At 37.5% G+C, this 18,645-nt stretch overlaps 1 protein-coding gene across 2 annotated transcripts in view; it reads right to left on the bottom strand.

The window, feature by feature from the left end:
- ARL15 (ADP ribosylation factor like GTPase 15) overlaps positions 1 to 18,645 on the bottom strand; it is a 400,782-nt gene that overhangs the window by 321,480 nt on the left and 60,657 nt on the right. Inside the window, exon 1 of one of the 2 annotated variants that reach the window (XM_046671971.1) lies at positions 5,634 to 5,655. The exons of the other annotated variant lie outside the window; for it this stretch is intronic. Within the exon in view, the coding sequence (XP_046527927.1) occupies positions 5,634 to 5,636 (3 nt within the window). The 5' untranslated portion in view covers positions 5,637 to 5,655. Of the gene's footprint in view, positions 1 to 5,633; positions 5,656 to 18,645 lie in introns of those variants that run through there. 2 annotated transcript variants of the gene reach the window in all.

Below are 18,645 nucleotides of genomic sequence, written 5' to 3'. Positions count from 1 at the left end.
ATACAGATAGTTCAGTGAAATCAGGAAGTTCTTCACAAACGAGATTGAAACTATAAAGAAAAACCAATCAGAAACGTTAGAGATGAAAACACAATGGATGAGATAAAGAAAAATCTGGACTCTCTGAATGACAGAGCTGATATTATGGAGGAGAGAATCAGCCACCCAGAGGACAGAAATATAGAAATGCTTCAGATGGAGGAAGAGAGAGAACTAAGACTAGAAAGAAATGAAGAAATTCTCCAGGAAATATCCAACTCAATTAGGAAATGCAACATAAGGATTATAGGTATACAAGAAGAAGAAGAGAAGGAGAATGGAGCAGAAAGCTTGTTTAAAGAAATAATAGCTGAGAACTACAAGTGAAAGAAGATAATAGATATCCTAATTAATGCAAAAAGACCTTCTCCAAGACATGTAGTAGTTAAAGCTAGCAAAAGTCAATGACAAAAAAAAATGTATATTAAGGACAGCAAAACAGAAGAAAATAACTTACAAAGGAACCCCTATCAGGCTTTCAGTGGATTTCTCAGTAGAAACCTTACAGGCTAGCAGAGAGTGGAATGATATATTCAAAATACTGAAAGACAGAAACTTTCAGCCAAGAATATTCCATCCACCAAAAATATCCTTCAGCTATTTTGCAGATAAACAAAAGCTAAGGGAGTTCATCACCACAAGACAACCTACCCCCAACAAGAAATGCCCAGGAAGGCCCTCATACCTGAAAAAAAAAAAAGGGGGGGGGGGGGGGGTTATGAAGCCTTGAGCAAGAAGATAAACAGGTAGACAAAATCGGAAAATTGCAGCTATCAGAATAGGTTAGCAAACAATTATAACATTAAAGATAAAGGGAAGAAAACATCAAAAATAAATATAATCTTGTCACTTTAAGCACAAATTCACAGGATGGAATAAATTGTGACAATAATAACTTAGATGGGGAAGAAGAAAGGGGTGGAATTAGCTTAGTCTAAAAAAATAACAGGCTACCAGAAAATGGACTATCTATGAGATTTTTTACACAAACCTCATGGTAACCTCTAAACAAATAATCAGAATAGAGATACAAATGATAAACAAAGAGAAAACTAAAAAAACATCATAGAGAACTACCAAACTGAATTAGTAGTCTGAAATACACAGGACAAGAAACAAGGGAAATGCAGAACCGGAAAACAAATGATAAAATGGCAGCAATAAGCCCACACATATCAATAACCACTCTAAACGTAAATGGATTGAATTCTCCACTCAAAAGACGCGGAGTGGCAGGATAGAATAAAAAACAAGACCCAAGAATACGCTGCCTCCAGGAAACATGTCAGCTCTAAAGACAAACGTAGGCTCTGAGCAAATGGATGGAAGATGATACTCCAAGCTAATGGTAAATAAAAGAAAGCAGATGTTGTCATAGTTACATCAGACAAAGTAGACTTCAAGACAAAACAGGTAATGAGAGACAAAGAGGGACAGTATAAAATGATAAAAGGGACACTCCACCAAGAGGACATAACACTTATAAATATATATGCACCCAATACAGGAGCACCAAAGCACATAAAGTAACTATTAACAAACCTAAAAGGAGATATTAACAACAACACAATAATAGTAGGGGACCTTAACACCCCACTTACATCAATGGATGGATCATCCAGAGAGAAAGTCAATGAGGAAATAGTGGATTTAAAAGAAAAGCTGGACCAGATGGACTTAATAGATATATGGAGAACACTCCATCCAAAAACAACAGAATACACATTTCTCTCAAGTGCACGTGGAACATTCTCAAGGATAGACCATATGTTGAGAAACAAGGCAAGCCTCAATAAATCTAAGAAGATTGAAATCATATCAAGGAACTTTTCCAACCATAATGCTATGAAACTAGAAATCAACTACAAGAAAAAAAGCTGGGAAAGGGACAAACATGGAGACTGAACAACTAATGGATCACTGAAGAAATTAAAGGAGAAATCAAAAAAATATCTGGAGACAAATGAGAATGAAAATACACTATACCAACTCAAATGGCATGCAGCAAAAGCAATCCTAAGAGGGAAATTCATTGCAATACAGGCCCACCTTAACAAACAAGAAAAATCTCAAATAAGCAACCTTAAACTACACCTAACAGAATTAGAAAAAGAAGAACAAAGTCCAACGTCAGCAGAAGGAGGGAAATAATAAAAATTAGAGCAGAAATAAATGAAATTGAAACCAAAAGAAACAGTAGAAAGAATCAGTGAAACAAAGAGCTTGTTCTTTGAGAAGATAAACAAAACTGACAAACTCCTAGCCAGGCTCACTAAGAAAAAAAGAGAAAAGGCTCAAATAAATAAAATTAGAAATGCAACAGGAGAAATTAGAACAGATACTACAGAAATACAAAGGATTATAACAAAATACAATGAAAAACTATATGTCAACAAATTGAACAATCTAGAAGAAATGGATAAATTCTCAGATTTATACAACCTCCCAAAACTGAATGAAGAAGAAATAGAGAATCTGAATAGACCAATCACAAGTAAAGAGATTGAAACAATAATCAAAACCCCCCTAAAAACTAAAAGGTTAAGAACAGATGGCTTCTCTGGAGAATTCTACCAAACATTCAAAGAAGATTTAATACCTATCCTTCTCAAACTATTCCAAAAAATTGAGGAAGATGGAACATTTCCTAACACATTCTACAATGCCCACATCACCCTGATGCTAAAGTGAGACAAGGAAAACACAAACAAAGAAAATTACAGGCTAATATCACCGATGAACGTAGCTGCAAAAATCCTCAACAAAATATTGGCAAACCAAATACAGCAAAACATTAAAAAGATCATACACCACGATCAAGTGGGATTTATATGAGGGACACAGGGATGGTTCAATATCCACAAATCAATCAATGTGATACATTAGATTAACAAAATGAGGCATAAAAACCACATGATCATCTCAATAGCTGCAGAGAAAGCATTTGACAGGATTCAACATCTATTTATGATAAAAAAAACTCTCAATAAAAATGGGTACAGAAGGACAGTACCTCAACATGATATAGGCCATATATGACAAACTCACAGCCAACTTCATACTCAACAGGGAAAAACTGAAAGCCATCCCTCTGAGTACAGGAAAAAGACAAAGATGCCTACTATTACCACTCTTATTCAACATAGTACTGGCAGTTTTGGCCAGAGCAATTAGGCAAGAAAAAGAAACAAAAGGCACCTAAACAGGCAATGAAGAAGTGAAACTCTGTTTACAGACAACATGATTTTATATATACAAATCCCTAAAGAATCCATCAGAAAACTATCAGAAATAATCAACAACTACAGCAAAGTTGCAGGGTACAAAATCAACTGACAAAAATTAGTTGTATTTCTATACTCTAATAATGAACTAACAGAAAGAGAACTCAAAAATACAATCCCATTTACAATCACAGCAAAAAGAATGAAATATCTAGGAATAAATTTAACCAAGGAGGTGAAAGACCTATGCAGTGAAAACTATAAGACGTTATTGAAAGAAATCGAGGATGACATAAAGAAATGTAAAGCTATTCCATGCACACATGGATTAGAAGAATAAATATAGTTAAAATGTCCATACTACTTAAAGCAATCTACTGAAAAGATTCAATGCAATCTCAATTAGAATCCCAATGACATTCTTCACTTAAGTAGAACAAAGAATCCTAAAATTCATATGGGGTAACAAAAGACCCCAAATAGATAAAGCAATCCTGAGAAAAAAGACCAAAGCTAGAGGCATCACAATCCCTGACTTCAAAATATACTACAAAGCTATAGTAATCAAAACAGCTTGGTACTGGTACAAAAATAGACACACAGATCAGTGAAACAGAATTGAAAGCCCAGAAGTAAAACCACACATTTATGGACAACTAATCTTCAACAAAGGAGCTAAGAACATACAATGGAGAAAGAAAAGTCTCTTCAATAAATGGTCTTGGAAAAACTGGACAGCCACATGCAAAAGAATGCAAGTAGACTATTATCTTTCGCCATACACAAAAATTAGCTCAAAATGGATCAAAGACTTGAGGGTAAGGCCTGAAACCATAAAGCTCCTAGAAGAAAATATAGGCAGTACACTCTGACATCGGTTTTAGAGCAATCTTTTCAAATACCATGTCTACTCAGACAAGGGAAACAAAAGAAAAAATAAACAAGTGGGACTTCATCAGACTAAAGAGCTTCTGCAAGGCAAACGAAGCCAGCAACAAAATGAAAAGACAAGTCACCAACTGGGAGAAAACATTTGCAAATCCTATATCTGACAAGGGGTTAATCTCCAAAACATATAAAGAGCTCACACAACTCACCAAAGAAAACCAAACAACCTGATTAAAAATGGGTAGAGGATCTGAACAGATATTTTTCCAAAGAAGATATACAGATGGCCAAAAGGCACATGAAAAGATGTTCAACATCACTAATCATCAGGGAAATGCAAATCAAAACTACACTACACTAAGATATCACCTTACACCCGTTAGAATGGCTGTAATCACCAAGACAAAAAATAACAAATGTTGGAGAAGATGTGGAGAAAAGGGAACCCTCATGCACTGCTGGTGGGAATGCAAACTGGTACAGCCACTATGGAAAACAGCATTGAGTATTAATTCTCAAAAAATTAAAAATAGTATTACCATGTGACCGAGCTATCCCACTAGGGGGTATTTATCCAAAGAACTTGAAATCAGCAATTCAGAGACTTATGCACCTCTATGTTCATTGCAACATCATTCACTAAAGCCAAGATGTGGAAGCAACCCAAGTGCCCATCGACTGAATGACTAGATGAAGAAGATGTGGTGTATATATATGTATGCCTATGTACATGTATATATATACACACAATGGAATACTACTCAGCCATAACAAAAGACAAAATCATCCCATTTGCGACAATATGGATGGAACTTGAGGGTATTATGTTAAGCGAAATAAGCCAGACAAAGAAAGACAAACACCATATGATTTCACTCACATGTGGAAGATAAACTAATACACGGATAGACAGAACAGTTTAGTGGTTACCAGAGGGGAGGGGGTTGGGAGGTGGGCACAAGGGGTGAAGGGGTACATTTATACGGTGACTGACAAATAATAATGTACAACTGAAATTTCTCAGTGTTATAAACTATTACAACCTCAATTAAAAAAAACAAATTAAGTAAGGCTATCAATTCAAGGAAAATAACTTAGTATTTGTTGCCAGTGATAAAGTTTAAGCTTTCAAATGAAAATTAAATTTTTGGAAAAACTGTATCTACCACCATGAACTTGATAAATTCCCAATACTGAAAGCCCTTCAGATGAGGTTAATAGTGATATTAACAAATACAACTTTGCTTATAGGGTGCCAACATTTGGAAGATTTACATAACTTGACGAACAAATATTTTCCAAATTACATTACAAAATCATGCATTGATAAAAGCTCCTTTCAAAGTCCAAAACTGACCAATGGACTTTTAACAAAACAGACTAGAATAATTCCCTGATATGGCTTCAGGTTCCACATTGTAACCAACCTTTAAGAAACTACCACTTGAGAGTCTGGATGTGAAATCACAGGAGAACACTCACCATTATTGGAGAAGGCTATCAAAATAGTCCTCCCTTTTCCAATTGCATATCTGCACGAGGTTGAATTTTCTTTACATACTTCAACCAAAGCAACAGATTGCAACAGGTTAAACGCAGAAGCAGATACGAGAATCTAGTTGTCTTCTATCAAGCCAAACGATTAAAGAGAACTGCAAAAATGTAAAACAATAGTACACTTCTCATTAATTTTTCTTTGTTTTGGAAAATAGCTATTTTTCATTGAAAACATATTACTTATATAAATAGGCAGTGGTTTATTCTTGTTAGTTTAAAATAAATTAAATAAATATTTTCAAAGTGTGTCTGTTTTATTTGCTAATCTACTAAATTTATTGTTGTTAGTGCCATCGAGTCCATTCCAACTCCTAGCAACCCTGTGTACTGTACCGGTCTTTTTGAGCCATCCTCTCACGTTCCAGTGTTGTATCAGACAATGCTCTGCTGTTTTTCACAGGGTTTTCACTGCCAATTTTTTTGGAAGTGGGTGGCCAGGTCCTTCTTCCTAGTCTGTCTTATTATGTCAGCTCTGCTGAAACCTGTCAACCATGGTGACCCTGCTGGAACTGGAAATACTGGTGGCATAGCTTTAGGATCACAGTAACACACAGCTGCCACAGTATGACAACCAACACACGAGTGGTGTGGTTCCCTGACTGGGAAACGAATCCAGGCTATGGCGGGAGAGTACCGAGTCTTAACCACTAGACCATAAGGGCTGGCTAATCTATTAAATATTTGATAGCTATAACCCACATAAACCAAAGCTTTTGGGGACCTTAAATTTTAGTATGTAAAGAGGTCCTGAGACCAAAAGTTTGAGAACCACTGTACTGTTCTATTTGACCTTGGCTGGTCTTTCAATGCCACCTCAGGTCATATCTTGTCCATGAAGCTTCCCTAACCATCCATACTCCACAGTGCTCCCTTCTGTCAAGGTGACTATTTTCACAGTCATATGGTTGTTTTCTATTAATGAGTTACATTTTTATATGACAGTCTACTAGTGTCCATGTTTAAGGATTTTAGGGAATTCATTTTCTGACAGCTGACACAGCTAGCTCCACAAAACCGAAAACAAAATCACAGCAGACTTAAACTTTTCTCTTGTGTCAAAAAAGAGTAAAGTGCCCCCTCTAGTGGACATGTAAGCTCATGGAACACAAAAGAAATTCACTTGGATTGCCAGAAGAGTTCTGGCCTTATCCCAGAAAATTCAGATAATAAAATAGTAATATATGAGCACAGGAAAATTATTAAGTTTAATTTTTTGATGGTATGTTTTAAAAGGAACTAAGAAAATGTGAAACCAAACCTGGTTTGGACTCAGTCAGTAACTAAATGCAAATGTGAACCTGAAGTCATATTTCCATAAGCTTAGTGAAAAAAATAACCTTCTTTCTTAAATTGTTATGAGTTGATTACACATCAGCTGTTCAAAATAATCTGTTTAATTATTATTTAAGTAATTATGACTTTAAATATTTAGAAACATTAACATTGATGGAGAAAGCTGGGATGATTATTATTAGTTCAATCTCCAGATATTAAAACTGCCCTCAACTCACAACCTTGGCATCCTATTGACCTGCTGAAAACCTGGAAAGAGCACTCGGAAGGATGAGAATGGATGCCTGGGGGATATCCTTGTTTAACTTTATATATTAATGCTAAAAAACCTGAATTCTCTGCATCCTTCTGTGAGATGACATAAGAAAATAGGAGTGAAAATACACACAACTTTATACTTAGCAGGTAAAAATAATGCATTGACATGGAAAGATGTCTGAAATATCTAGTTAAGTTTAAAAACTGAACTGACAGAATAGTGGGTGGTATGATCTAACTTATGTTCTTAAAACGTATACATGTGTACCTAAACTTATGAGCACAGACATATGTTACTATGTAGTAAACTATTAATATATGCTATTTCTGAGAAGGAATACGCATTCATGGAGAAAGTAATGGGAGAGCTTTCCACTATATTCTATACTGTTTAAATGTTATGAGCATTTTTAATTCAAAATAGTCAAATAGGGAATTTTTAGTTAAGTTACAAGAATAATAATTGATTCAAAGCATCTCATGAAATGGAAATGATTATTTCATCAACTAGGGTATTAGAAAGTTTAAGTAATAACAAGAATCTTGATCTGTTTGGTTTTTAAATCATGAGACTAATATATGGAAGAGTATTTAACACATTTATCAATAGAACACAATGTCCGATTCCTCCAATGATAGAAGCTGCGGTGACATATACAATCCTCTCTGCCACCTTTCAAAACTCTGGCAGAGACAGTAACAACGCTTTTCCAATTGATATCATGTGACCAGATGATCATGATGTTCCTTTTTTAACTCTCGAATTCTATGACCTATGAAGTGCTAAGATACCATGGCGGTCACAGCATCATTTTTTAGCTTTGAGTTTTTAAAGAGCTAGCCTCAGCCACAGCAGCCTAGTGAGTACAGTCCATAAATGAATAATTAATTGACACCATTAATCTCAACTGGAAGTGGTAAGGTTGACGGAAAACTAAAAAAAAATTAGTGGTATTACCAAACTACAGCCACTAAGGAGTACACTCTTCCAAATATAATTTGAGCACCAAGCACAAAAAGACAGAAACGATATGTTTGCTCCAGCCATCACTCTTACCTGAACATGCAATATCTCCAAGTCAACAACTTGGACAGATGAGCACACTGGCCAAGAATCAATTTCTGTTGTCAACACTTAGATGAAATTCTACTGACCCTTTATAATGTGCCAGTGTTTCACTCTCTAATCATATACTGTTCACTGGATATACCCATCTAAACAAAACTTCTTTTCTTCAACTAATTAAAACTCTCTAACCTCTTATCCTAATTTTTAAACCTACTCTATTATCTATATTTAGATATTTGTCTCATTTTACTAAAATCCTTTGCCTGTGCTCAAAGAAATACAACTTCCTATTAACATCTCAAACACATTTAAATGTTGTGTTTCTTTGAGCACAGGCAAAAGCAAGTTTAATATACAGTGATATACAAATATCAAACCATTATGTTGTACACCTGAAACTATTATAATGTTATATGTCAATTATATCTCAAAAAAATAGTAAGGATAAGAGTGGTCAACATATTAACCATGATTCAAATTTCCATCCAGCCCTAATTGTGTGTTCAAGTTATACAGGAAACTACTTGTTTATAAGGCTAAGGCTTCCTTACTGTTGGCCTGGTTCACTAAGATACAAACATTGGTGCCCTGTGTGTCAGGCCCGGAGACACAGTAAAATAACCTTTTGGTACACATTTTTCAACTGTCACCACAATACACATTTTATTACTTTTGAAATTCTCTCTCAATCTCTCAATACGAAAGAAAGTCTGTCTAGAAGTTTTCCCATGCTAGCATGCCTTTACAAAAACACGGTAATAATCCTGTATTATATACTTGAAAGCTGCTTAAACATTTTCACCACAAAAAAAAAGTAACCATAAGAGGTGATGACTGTGTTATCCAACCATATTGTGGTAATCACTTTGCAATATAAACATATATCAAATCATCATGTTGTACACCTTAAACTTACACAATTTTATGTCAATTATATCTCAATAAAGCTGGAAATAAAAACATAAAAACAAATCATATGAAATTATACTAAATAGGAATAAAGGGCTACAAGTAAGATGGCAAAGTAAGAACAAGCTCACAAATGTGCTCTACATAAAAATTACCAAAAGGATCCAAAAAGTAGCAAAAAGGGCAAGGGAACGTTGGTGAGCAAACAATTCATCAGAACTAAAACTAACGGTGGGGGATCAACAAAAAGACCCCACGAATTACTGTGGTTGACACTAAGTACCTTTCCCAAGAGCGGTACTCATGAGAAGTAAATACAGGGAATTTTGTCACCCCCTGATACAAATGCCCCCAAACTGTGGAAGTCTCCTCCACTTGAAGTCCTATCCTAACCACAGAGCAACAGCATTCAGCCAAAATACTAAGACCGAAGTCAAAAAAGCAGGGCCATTGCTAACTAGTTTGCTGTGAAGGCTTCTACGATAGACTATTCAGATATGCACAGGAAACATCCCCGTCCTGGAGAAGTGAGATCCCTTATCATTATAAGGAGCAGCTAGCATTTTGTGAGAGCAGCGGCAGGCAAGTTGCACTTGACTTCGCCATACTTTCAGGAATTCCTTGAACTGAAGAGTGCCCCATCAGAGCATGTTGAACTCTAGAATCTTTTACTTCCTTTTCCACTCTGTTTATGTGCTTTCCCTTTTGGTAGAGAAGTATACCTTATACAATATCGGAATCAAAACAGTGTGCTGATGGCACATGATTAGACAGATCAATATAAACAGAAAAACAAGGGGAGAAGACACTTTTAAGTATATATGCAAACTGATTATGAAGCAGGAGCATTTTATGTAAATTAGTATTATGTTAATTTGGAACAGTATGACCAGATTATTAATAAAGTCTCGTTGTATACACAAAATTTTAAATAATACCACTCTCAAAAATAAAAACTCATCAAGAATACCACAATTTGAAACTCAGCACACCAAATGTAAACTATGTTTTTAAGACTGCCGCCATTTGAGGGTACCACTTTAGCTGATTAAGAGAAATGGAGGTGATCCTTTGCAGAATACGTCTTGTTTACTTCCTTTTCCACTCTGTTTATGTGCTTTCCCTTTTGGTAGAGAATACGTCTTGAATGTGCCGAGTCTTCAAAAATACATTTTTAACCAAAAAATGGTTATTCAGCAAATGGGACTAGGCAACCAACCAACCATATTCAAGAAAAAAAGCACAGGTGCACCCCTGCCTTACAGCTTACTCCAAAATAAATTCCAATTGGACACAAATTTTAAACATAAAAAAATAAAACCTCAAGAGCACCAGAGGACATTAAATAATAATAATACCTTTATATCCTTAGGGGTGTGGAAGAGCATTCAAAGGATGAAAGCAAAGCATCAGGCCATTCTTTCCACATTACTAACTCCCCAACATCCTTCCTGTCATTTTGATTACCCCACCCCTAAGTTTAACAAAGTTGAAAACCAAAATGAGAAGGCAAGAAGACGGAGCAAGCTGGTCACTCAATCTTTCATGGCCAGGAGCGAGCCCAGATTCAGGGGTGGGTGACCCTTTGCGCCCTGGGAGCACTGCATCACCAGCTCCGAATTCCTGACTACTTTTTACCCCAGTACCTGGCTCTAAAACAAACATCAGTAAAAAACAAGCAAAAAACAATAACAGCAAAGAACTATTACAACACTGAGGAAGCTGACAGTGAGGGTCCCCTTCCCGACTTCTAAAACCAGCCTGCAGTAGACAGAAGACTGTGAACGTCAGGCCCAAAGGATGCCCCGTTCTTCCCATATTACTGCACCAAAGGATATTTTTCAAGAACATGGGGCACTAGATTAAGTGATTATCTCCGAAGTTATCTTAAGTTCATATTCTTCAGCAGTTCTGACTCAAGAATTTGACCTTGACATTAAGCCAACTTCATAGGCCAATCATCACTTCAAAGAACAAGAAAAACCTTGAGTAAAGGTTAAATGAAAAGCATTTTCCAGATCACCCTCAAGGGAAACAGATCAGGTTGCTGTAAGAAAGAATAATGCAATCAACACAGTTCATGAGTCAAAAAGGTTTTCTTAGAGATATGAACGTTTGACCCAGCATGGACTGACTATAACTGCAACCGTGGACTCTCCAAGACCAGTTCAACTGACCCCATCTTATCAATAGAATAATTAAGAGTTGTCTTTCAAGAACTGAGACCCCCTTGTCCAGTTCAGGCTGATTGAGACCACCAACCCCTCAACTAGGCCTGCACAAATTTGACATCAAGGAGCTAACTCAACCCTCAGATCATGATAGCACTGCCACTTTGTGAACACCATCCTATGAAGAGGTGTGAAGCTTGAATATGCTTGTGCAGATCATCAATTACCTCACTTCTCCTTACTGCCAATCATCCGTCTCCACACTTGAGATGGCCCTGCCCTTCATCTCATAAATTGTGCCCCAAGCCCTGGACCGAGGAGACAGATCTGAGGGCACATGCCCCCTGTCTCCTTGCAGATTGACCTCGCAAAATAAAACTACATTTCTTTTCCCAAAAGCTGATACCACAATATTTGGCTTTTTTTTAATGCACATCAGGAAAGAGAACCCCAATTTTGAGTGGTAACATATCTGTCAAAGGTTTTGGGCCTGATGTTTATCACCAGCAAATGACAGAGATAAAATTAATTTTAAAATGCAAGTATTATAGCTATCTAATCTAATCCATAGTAATAATCCTGAGGTAAAATACTATGGTGCTACTTTATGGATGAGAAACTAGGCCATCAATGACTCTTCTAAGATGATGAAATTAGTAAGTGGGAGAATCAGGACTCAAATCCAGGTCTTTCAACTCCAAGATCTGAGGTGGTTAGCTCCATCCTATAGCACCCTCCTGGTGGAAATGACATTTAGGTCAATTTTTTTAACATCTAAAGAAATCACTAGCACCAGCTATGCAACTGTTACAGGTATGAAATTGAATTATCCTGGGGACAGTGGCAAGAGAAAAGGCTTTTATGAATGCCATTTTTTCTGAGAATTTCTTTCATATACTATGATCTAGAAGCAACTAACCCTATTATCCAAGACATTAACCTTTATGATTAAAAAATGGCCTGTGAAAAGCACAGTTCAAATATCCATTTTATAGTAAAATATTGGTATGTATCAGTTGAACGAACAACTCTTTTCTACTCAAATGTTAGTGCAGCTAAAGTGATATACTTAAGACTTATGTAGGTAAAAAGTCATCTCAAAAAAAATGCTCTCAAAGTCCTTCGTTTCTCTGGAGCACAGAGAGTCTGTATCAAATATGGCCGAGACTGCTGGGGGTTCCACAATATATATTCTCCTCTCCTTCCTTAGTAAGAGAATTGGGTACGCAGCCCTGTGGAGAAAAGGCTGTATTTTCCAGCCTCACTTGTAGTTAAGTGTGACATTGTGACAAAATACTGAAATATGGGAAGTAAGGCAAAACTGGGGTGAAATTCTAGGATGTTTCCTTAAAGGACAGCAGGCATATTATCCTCTGTCCTTCTTCCCACTGTCTGAAATGTGGACATGATGGTTTTCTTGAGTTTAAGCAGTCATTTTGGAAAATGAAGTTAAGCCATGTTTTGGCAGATAAAGCCACAAGATAGAAGGCTGGATCCTGGAAGATCAGGGGCCACCATATTAGCCGCAGACTATTTATCTCCAAGTTTGTTTAGAGAAAGAATCTCCTAACTCATTTAAGCTGCTGTACACTGGACAGTAGAACCTAATTCTAACTAATACAGCACCTACGATTTTTACTGCTTTGCAACATTTTCAAACATCTCAATTATCTCAAAAGATGTCATTAAATCCTCAAATCTTTAAGGTACTTTAAATCCAAAAATAAACATTTTCCACACATGTATGACTGTAGACGTGTGTAGATTGGAGGACTCAGTTGCAAAAATTAAATAGTATCAAAAAGCCCTCCTGTGGGATGCATTAGGTACCCCTTATCCCTGCTCCCACCACCTTTAGATCCTTTCTACAACATCTAACTCATTCTACTGTGTTTTTTCAGGAGTTTGCTAACACCACCTTCTTCTCCCTGCCAACTAGACTAGGAATTTTCTGGTTCACAGTCAAACCCCCAATGCCTAGCACAGCGCCAGGCACTGTACACACTCAGAAAATGTTTGTGGACTGACTGAACAAGTCAAAGATTGGCCTTACCCATGGGGTTCCATCATGATTTGAAATCCTCTCCAAGTACTACTCAGACACGGTACTGAGTGGTGAATTCACTCCAATGGTTCCTAACCTGGGCAACACTTACAAATGGCAAATCTCTGGATCCCGCCTGCCCCCAGGTCATACTGAATGAGAATCACCCGAGTTGGATTCTAGGCACTTGCAGTGTACACAAAGGAGACCTACATAGCTTACATAACAAATGGCATATCAAGGAAGGAAAAGAAGGAGAACAGGAGACTGGCTTAAAAATCCTACTGTTTCGATGTTAGCATATGAAAGAGGGAAATGCCTCTCTCTAGACTCCAGTGAAAAGCTGCCTATTGCCTTTTATCATTTTAAGTTCTACTTCCTTCCAGGTGGGCTTTCCTGCCTCTGTAAAATGCTGTTGCCAGTCTGTGTATTCCTTTGAATACAGCCCAACTTCTACTTTTCCTGGTCTCTCCACTTGACTTTTTGCCATCACTGAACCATTCTGTGTTTAGTCATGTGGTGACCTGGAATTGGCCACCCCAAGATATGTCTCTTTGGCATCAGGATTATTTGAGGCTGATTACTTTTGATAAACTGGGACAGGGAAGGAGGCTCTGAGGAATGGAACTTGCCCTTCGTTAGGACACGTTTACATTTGTAAGGTAAATCTCTATCTGTGAAAGTTGCCTCCCTCTCTGTACCAGGAAGAAGAAAGGAGATGACCTTCTCTCTAAAAACTCTTAATCAATGCCAAAGGCAAGGACTTAAATCTGCATTTTATTGTGCTAGTCTGGTAACCTCCTGTAACTGACTGCCCTCCCCCTCCCAACGTTGGCATTTCTTTAAGGATTAAGCATCTTTCTTTAGGCTAGGAACTGATTGCTGAGCTCACCTGTGACCGCCCAGCTCCAGACAATAGACTTGGCTCCGGCCACGCCCTCTGAGACAGCAGACCACTACCTGCTGTGTCCATCAAGCACTGTGCCAACAGGGCAATCTCATGACTATTGTAAAAGGGACATTTCAATCACATGTGAAACACCCTGTTTGGGGGTATATAACCACTATGTGCACCCCACTTCTTCGGTGCCCTTTCTTCCTTCAGGAAGAAAGGCCCCGGGCAATGGTTCCTCATAAAGCTTTGTTTGACTTTTCTCTTGCTATTCTGTCTCATGTGAATTTAATTCGTTCTCCGGCCAGACGAACCCCCATTTGGGGAGAGGAAATGGACTCCTCCCCTACAGTCAGAACATTTTTTTAGTCTCTCTTTATATCCTTCCTTTGACATATAGAGACAGTCACCAACTTACAATGGTTTGACTTATTGACTTCTTAGACTCAGAAAGCTATAAGGGCCTTCTTTCTCCACTGCAGGCCACCTGGAGTAGCAAATTAAAGATCTTTTAGGAAGTTAGATTTTTCTCTTAAAGTACTCATCTCTGGTAGAAAGCCTAACACTTATTATAATAACAAAATTAAGAATTATCAACCTGAAGAGCTAGATGTTGGCCTTTTGGAACAAGACTTTTTCCTTTCAGGTCAGCAATACTAGTTAAATATTTTCCAGAACCATCAGTAAACTGATAATACATATACAGCTACATTAACAAAGTCATCAAACTTCTGAATTATTGGTGATACTTAATACTATATAATGATACTCAAAGCCCTGATCCTTAATTATTTTATTAAAAATAAGCCTGCAAAACTAACAGCAAACATGTCTGGCAATCTGAATACAACTCATCCAATGGTTGTGTTCCTAAAAACGTCATCCTGCTTTATTCAGAATCATAAAAAAATGAACCACTCTAATTAAGTTATTTAGATCTTTCTAAAGGTACTACACTTGGCTTTTTTGTCTTTTATTTCCTCATCTATAGAATGGAGATAATTATATTTACCTGACTGGTTGGGTTTTTTCCCCAAGATCACATGATTTTTTAATATGTTTCTCAACGAATGATCTCTCAATAAACAGCAGGATAATAGTATTATTATATAATCTGCTGCTTTCTTGAGTACACTAAACCTAATTCAACTTTTTGTATGACTCAAATTTATTAGGGTGGGTCATCTTAAAAGAACTAATTATATAATTTTATGCTAAATCAGATTCCTTACATAACAGAGGCATGTGCAGACAAGCTATACTTCAAGAAGCCAAGGTTAAAAATATGTGAGTACATCTTGAAACTGAGAAAAACCTTATTAAATTTTCTCCTCTTTCAACATTTCAGGGTGTTCCAGAAAGAATGCCGTAAATTCTGGGAGTTCTGTCACCAATAAATGAGCATGAGGACCAACTAGAGCAGTAATTTGGGGGTCTGTATTTTCTTATGACTAATCTTAATATCTAGGTCATAAAGGCTTTGACAGGAGTACAGGAATGTCCTAGGTATAGCTGCCAACATGTACACAGATCATGTGGGAAACTGGGCTGAATGACTTGACCAGTGGATCCCATACACAGATGAAGTAAATACCCCAACCCCGAGTCTCCTCAGCTGCCCAGATCAGCAAGATGGCCCAGTAACATCCTTTTGGGGGACCTGTGTGCCCCAACCCCACCAACAACAAACACACGCACACACGACCACATGACTTCTGCTGCCTGGGACTTCAGAACAGGACCATCTTTTGTTTCTTCCCTGCCTGCCTTTATCTTTGAGCCTTGGACCCCATACCCAGCACTGGATAGACTCTTTGATTAGTCTAGACCCTATCATATTCCTTTTTATAAACTTTTTATAGCACATGTATTCTGAAAGTTGAAACAGAATTATTTGAACTGTTTTCTTGAACTGTTTTCTATTTGTTGCTGGCTGGATGTTCCACAATTTCCTAAAACCCAACAGGCCCAGAGTCAAATATTTGTTCCTCAAAAATAATTTTCCAGTCCTCCACTTCTCATATTTCTCCTTCTCTCAGTCCTACTATCAATCTCCAAAGGAAAAAATAATTATCCAAAGAGAAAGTTTAGGCTCAGGGCCCGCATCAGGAGAACTTTCTTTTCATGGAGGCTGGGGCTCTTTCCCTCTATGTGTTCTGGCAACTGTGATATATGCTCCTTTCTCAGGTGACACAGCCACATCCTGATATGTGGGACGTGTTGAGCTCACCCAACTGGGTTGAGTCCCTGCAGACATGTGGAGAGGTGTGTCATGTCACTATGCCCCCCTTCAAGTCCCTCAAGGTTTTAGTAGAGTAGTAGGCTGTCAAGAAGGGAGAAAGGTGTCTGCCTTTCTTCTCAGAACTCAGCTACCACGTCAGGACAGAGTCATACACAGTCAGCCATGCAGCAGACGGTGCAAACATCCGCTAAACCTTCCTGAGAATGTGGTTAGTCACCAGTTCCCACCCCGGGCTCCTTTGAGTGTTTCTCAGGTTCTCCCTTGCTTCTCCATTTGCACAGATCCTCCTCCGGTCACGCTCAGACAACTGCACTCAACTCATCTCTGTCATTTGGGTCTCATCCTTCCTATCCATCCTTTTGACAAACTGATTTGCTGAGTTCCATTCTATGATAAAATATGTTTATAGAAATCCAAACTTAGAAAACAATTAGAAGAGTTTCTATTGTTAGAAATTCATTCCCAAAGGCCTCTTTGACATCAGAAAAGAATTTATTACTTGGTTTCTTTAATCGATCAATCCATGAACTAGGTTTTATTCCTGTTGTCACAAAAACAAGGAGAACTGGGTTTGGGTCCCAACATCTGCATTAATGAGTCTTATCCCTTGAGGAAGTGACATAGCCTTTCAAAGATTTGGCTTCCTCATCTACAAAATGAGGCTGTTAGGCTACAAATAATAATATTTGCCAGGGAAATAGCTGCTGAGAGATTCCTTCCAATTCTAAGATTCTGTGAGTCTAAGTAATTCTTGAACTCCTACTATGCATTAGAATGGTGGAATGGAGGAGGATACAAAAACAGTTGATCTTAAGGAACATACAATCTAATGGGAAAATACCACACAATTGAGTTCCAAGTTACATATTAAGTCCAAATGGATTAAAGGGCTAAATGGTAAAATAACAACAATAACAAAAGGGCTAAATAGTAAAATAATTATAACAGTATAAGAAGTATTTGAGGAATATATAGGGAAATATTTTTACAATCCTGCATTGAGAAAGGCCTTCGAGACCCCTCTGGCAACAGTGCATTGATTTATCATGGATAATCACTTCCCCTCACCCAGTCCATATGGTTTGGGTGGGGATGAGCCCACCTCCAGCTCCAGAAATGGGCACAGGTGCAGGCATGGCCAATCGTAGCCTTACATCCTTTTGGCCATAGGGTCTGGTTCAGGGTCGAACACAAATCCCAAGCCAGGACAATCCAAGGAAACGAGACTCTAGAATACAACTTTTGTTGGAACTACTGGGAACAAGTGTTTTCTTGGAAGGAGCTGTGAGATGCCAGAATGCAATGTAGCACTTCTGGCAGCCATCTTGCCACCATGAGGAGAGGCCCTACCTGAAGATGGAGCCAACACAGAGCAAATCAGAGCTGAAAAAGGGGTAAGAAAGTCACCTCTGATGACTTCGCTTGTGCCTCTGAACCCAGAAATGCCTGGAGTTACAGTTACTCTTTTTTTTTTCCTTATGCCAGCTTGTAGTTCGCAGCTGCAACCAGGAATTCTAACTAACACACTTTCCCTCAGGGCTTTCCAATGAAATTAAGATTATAACCTTTCCAAGCAAAAGAAAATCTATTTGCCATACCTTTTCATTATAAATGATTATATAAATGAAGCTCTGGATCAAAATCTGTAGATGTACACTACTTTATGAACTTAGAAATGAGTGCCCGTCACAGTATGAAAAACAGCCTCTTGCAAACAAGGCTACAAAGAAATTTTTAATCATTTAGTTATTTTAAGAATATCTCCAAGTATTAACAATTTTAGAATATTATTACCTGCTCAAGGACAGGCTCAAAAAGACTGAATAAATAGGTAGTAGTACATAATAGATGATATGACAACTCATTTGTGTAAAACTATTATTAGTATCATGAAATTGTCCTGGTAGTGTCTTTTGAGAAAATACGCATCACAGAACTTCAGAAAATAAGCTGCCAAACCTAGATTTAGACTGCTGTGAATACATGTAATCTAGGAAAACTAAAAGGTCTGTTATTTGTATAAATACAAATATAACGAAGCTCACAAGCTGAAATTATC

The sequence above is a fragment of the Equus quagga genome, chromosome 9 (assembly GCF_021613505.1).
Source record: "Equus quagga isolate Etosha38 chromosome 9, UCLA_HA_Equagga_1.0, whole genome shotgun sequence".
In the NCBI taxonomy this organism is placed as follows: Eukaryota; Metazoa; Chordata; class Mammalia; order Perissodactyla; family Equidae; genus Equus; species Equus quagga.
Note: the sequence above shows the minus strand (reverse complement) of the source record. Positions and strands in the feature narration are given on the sequence as shown.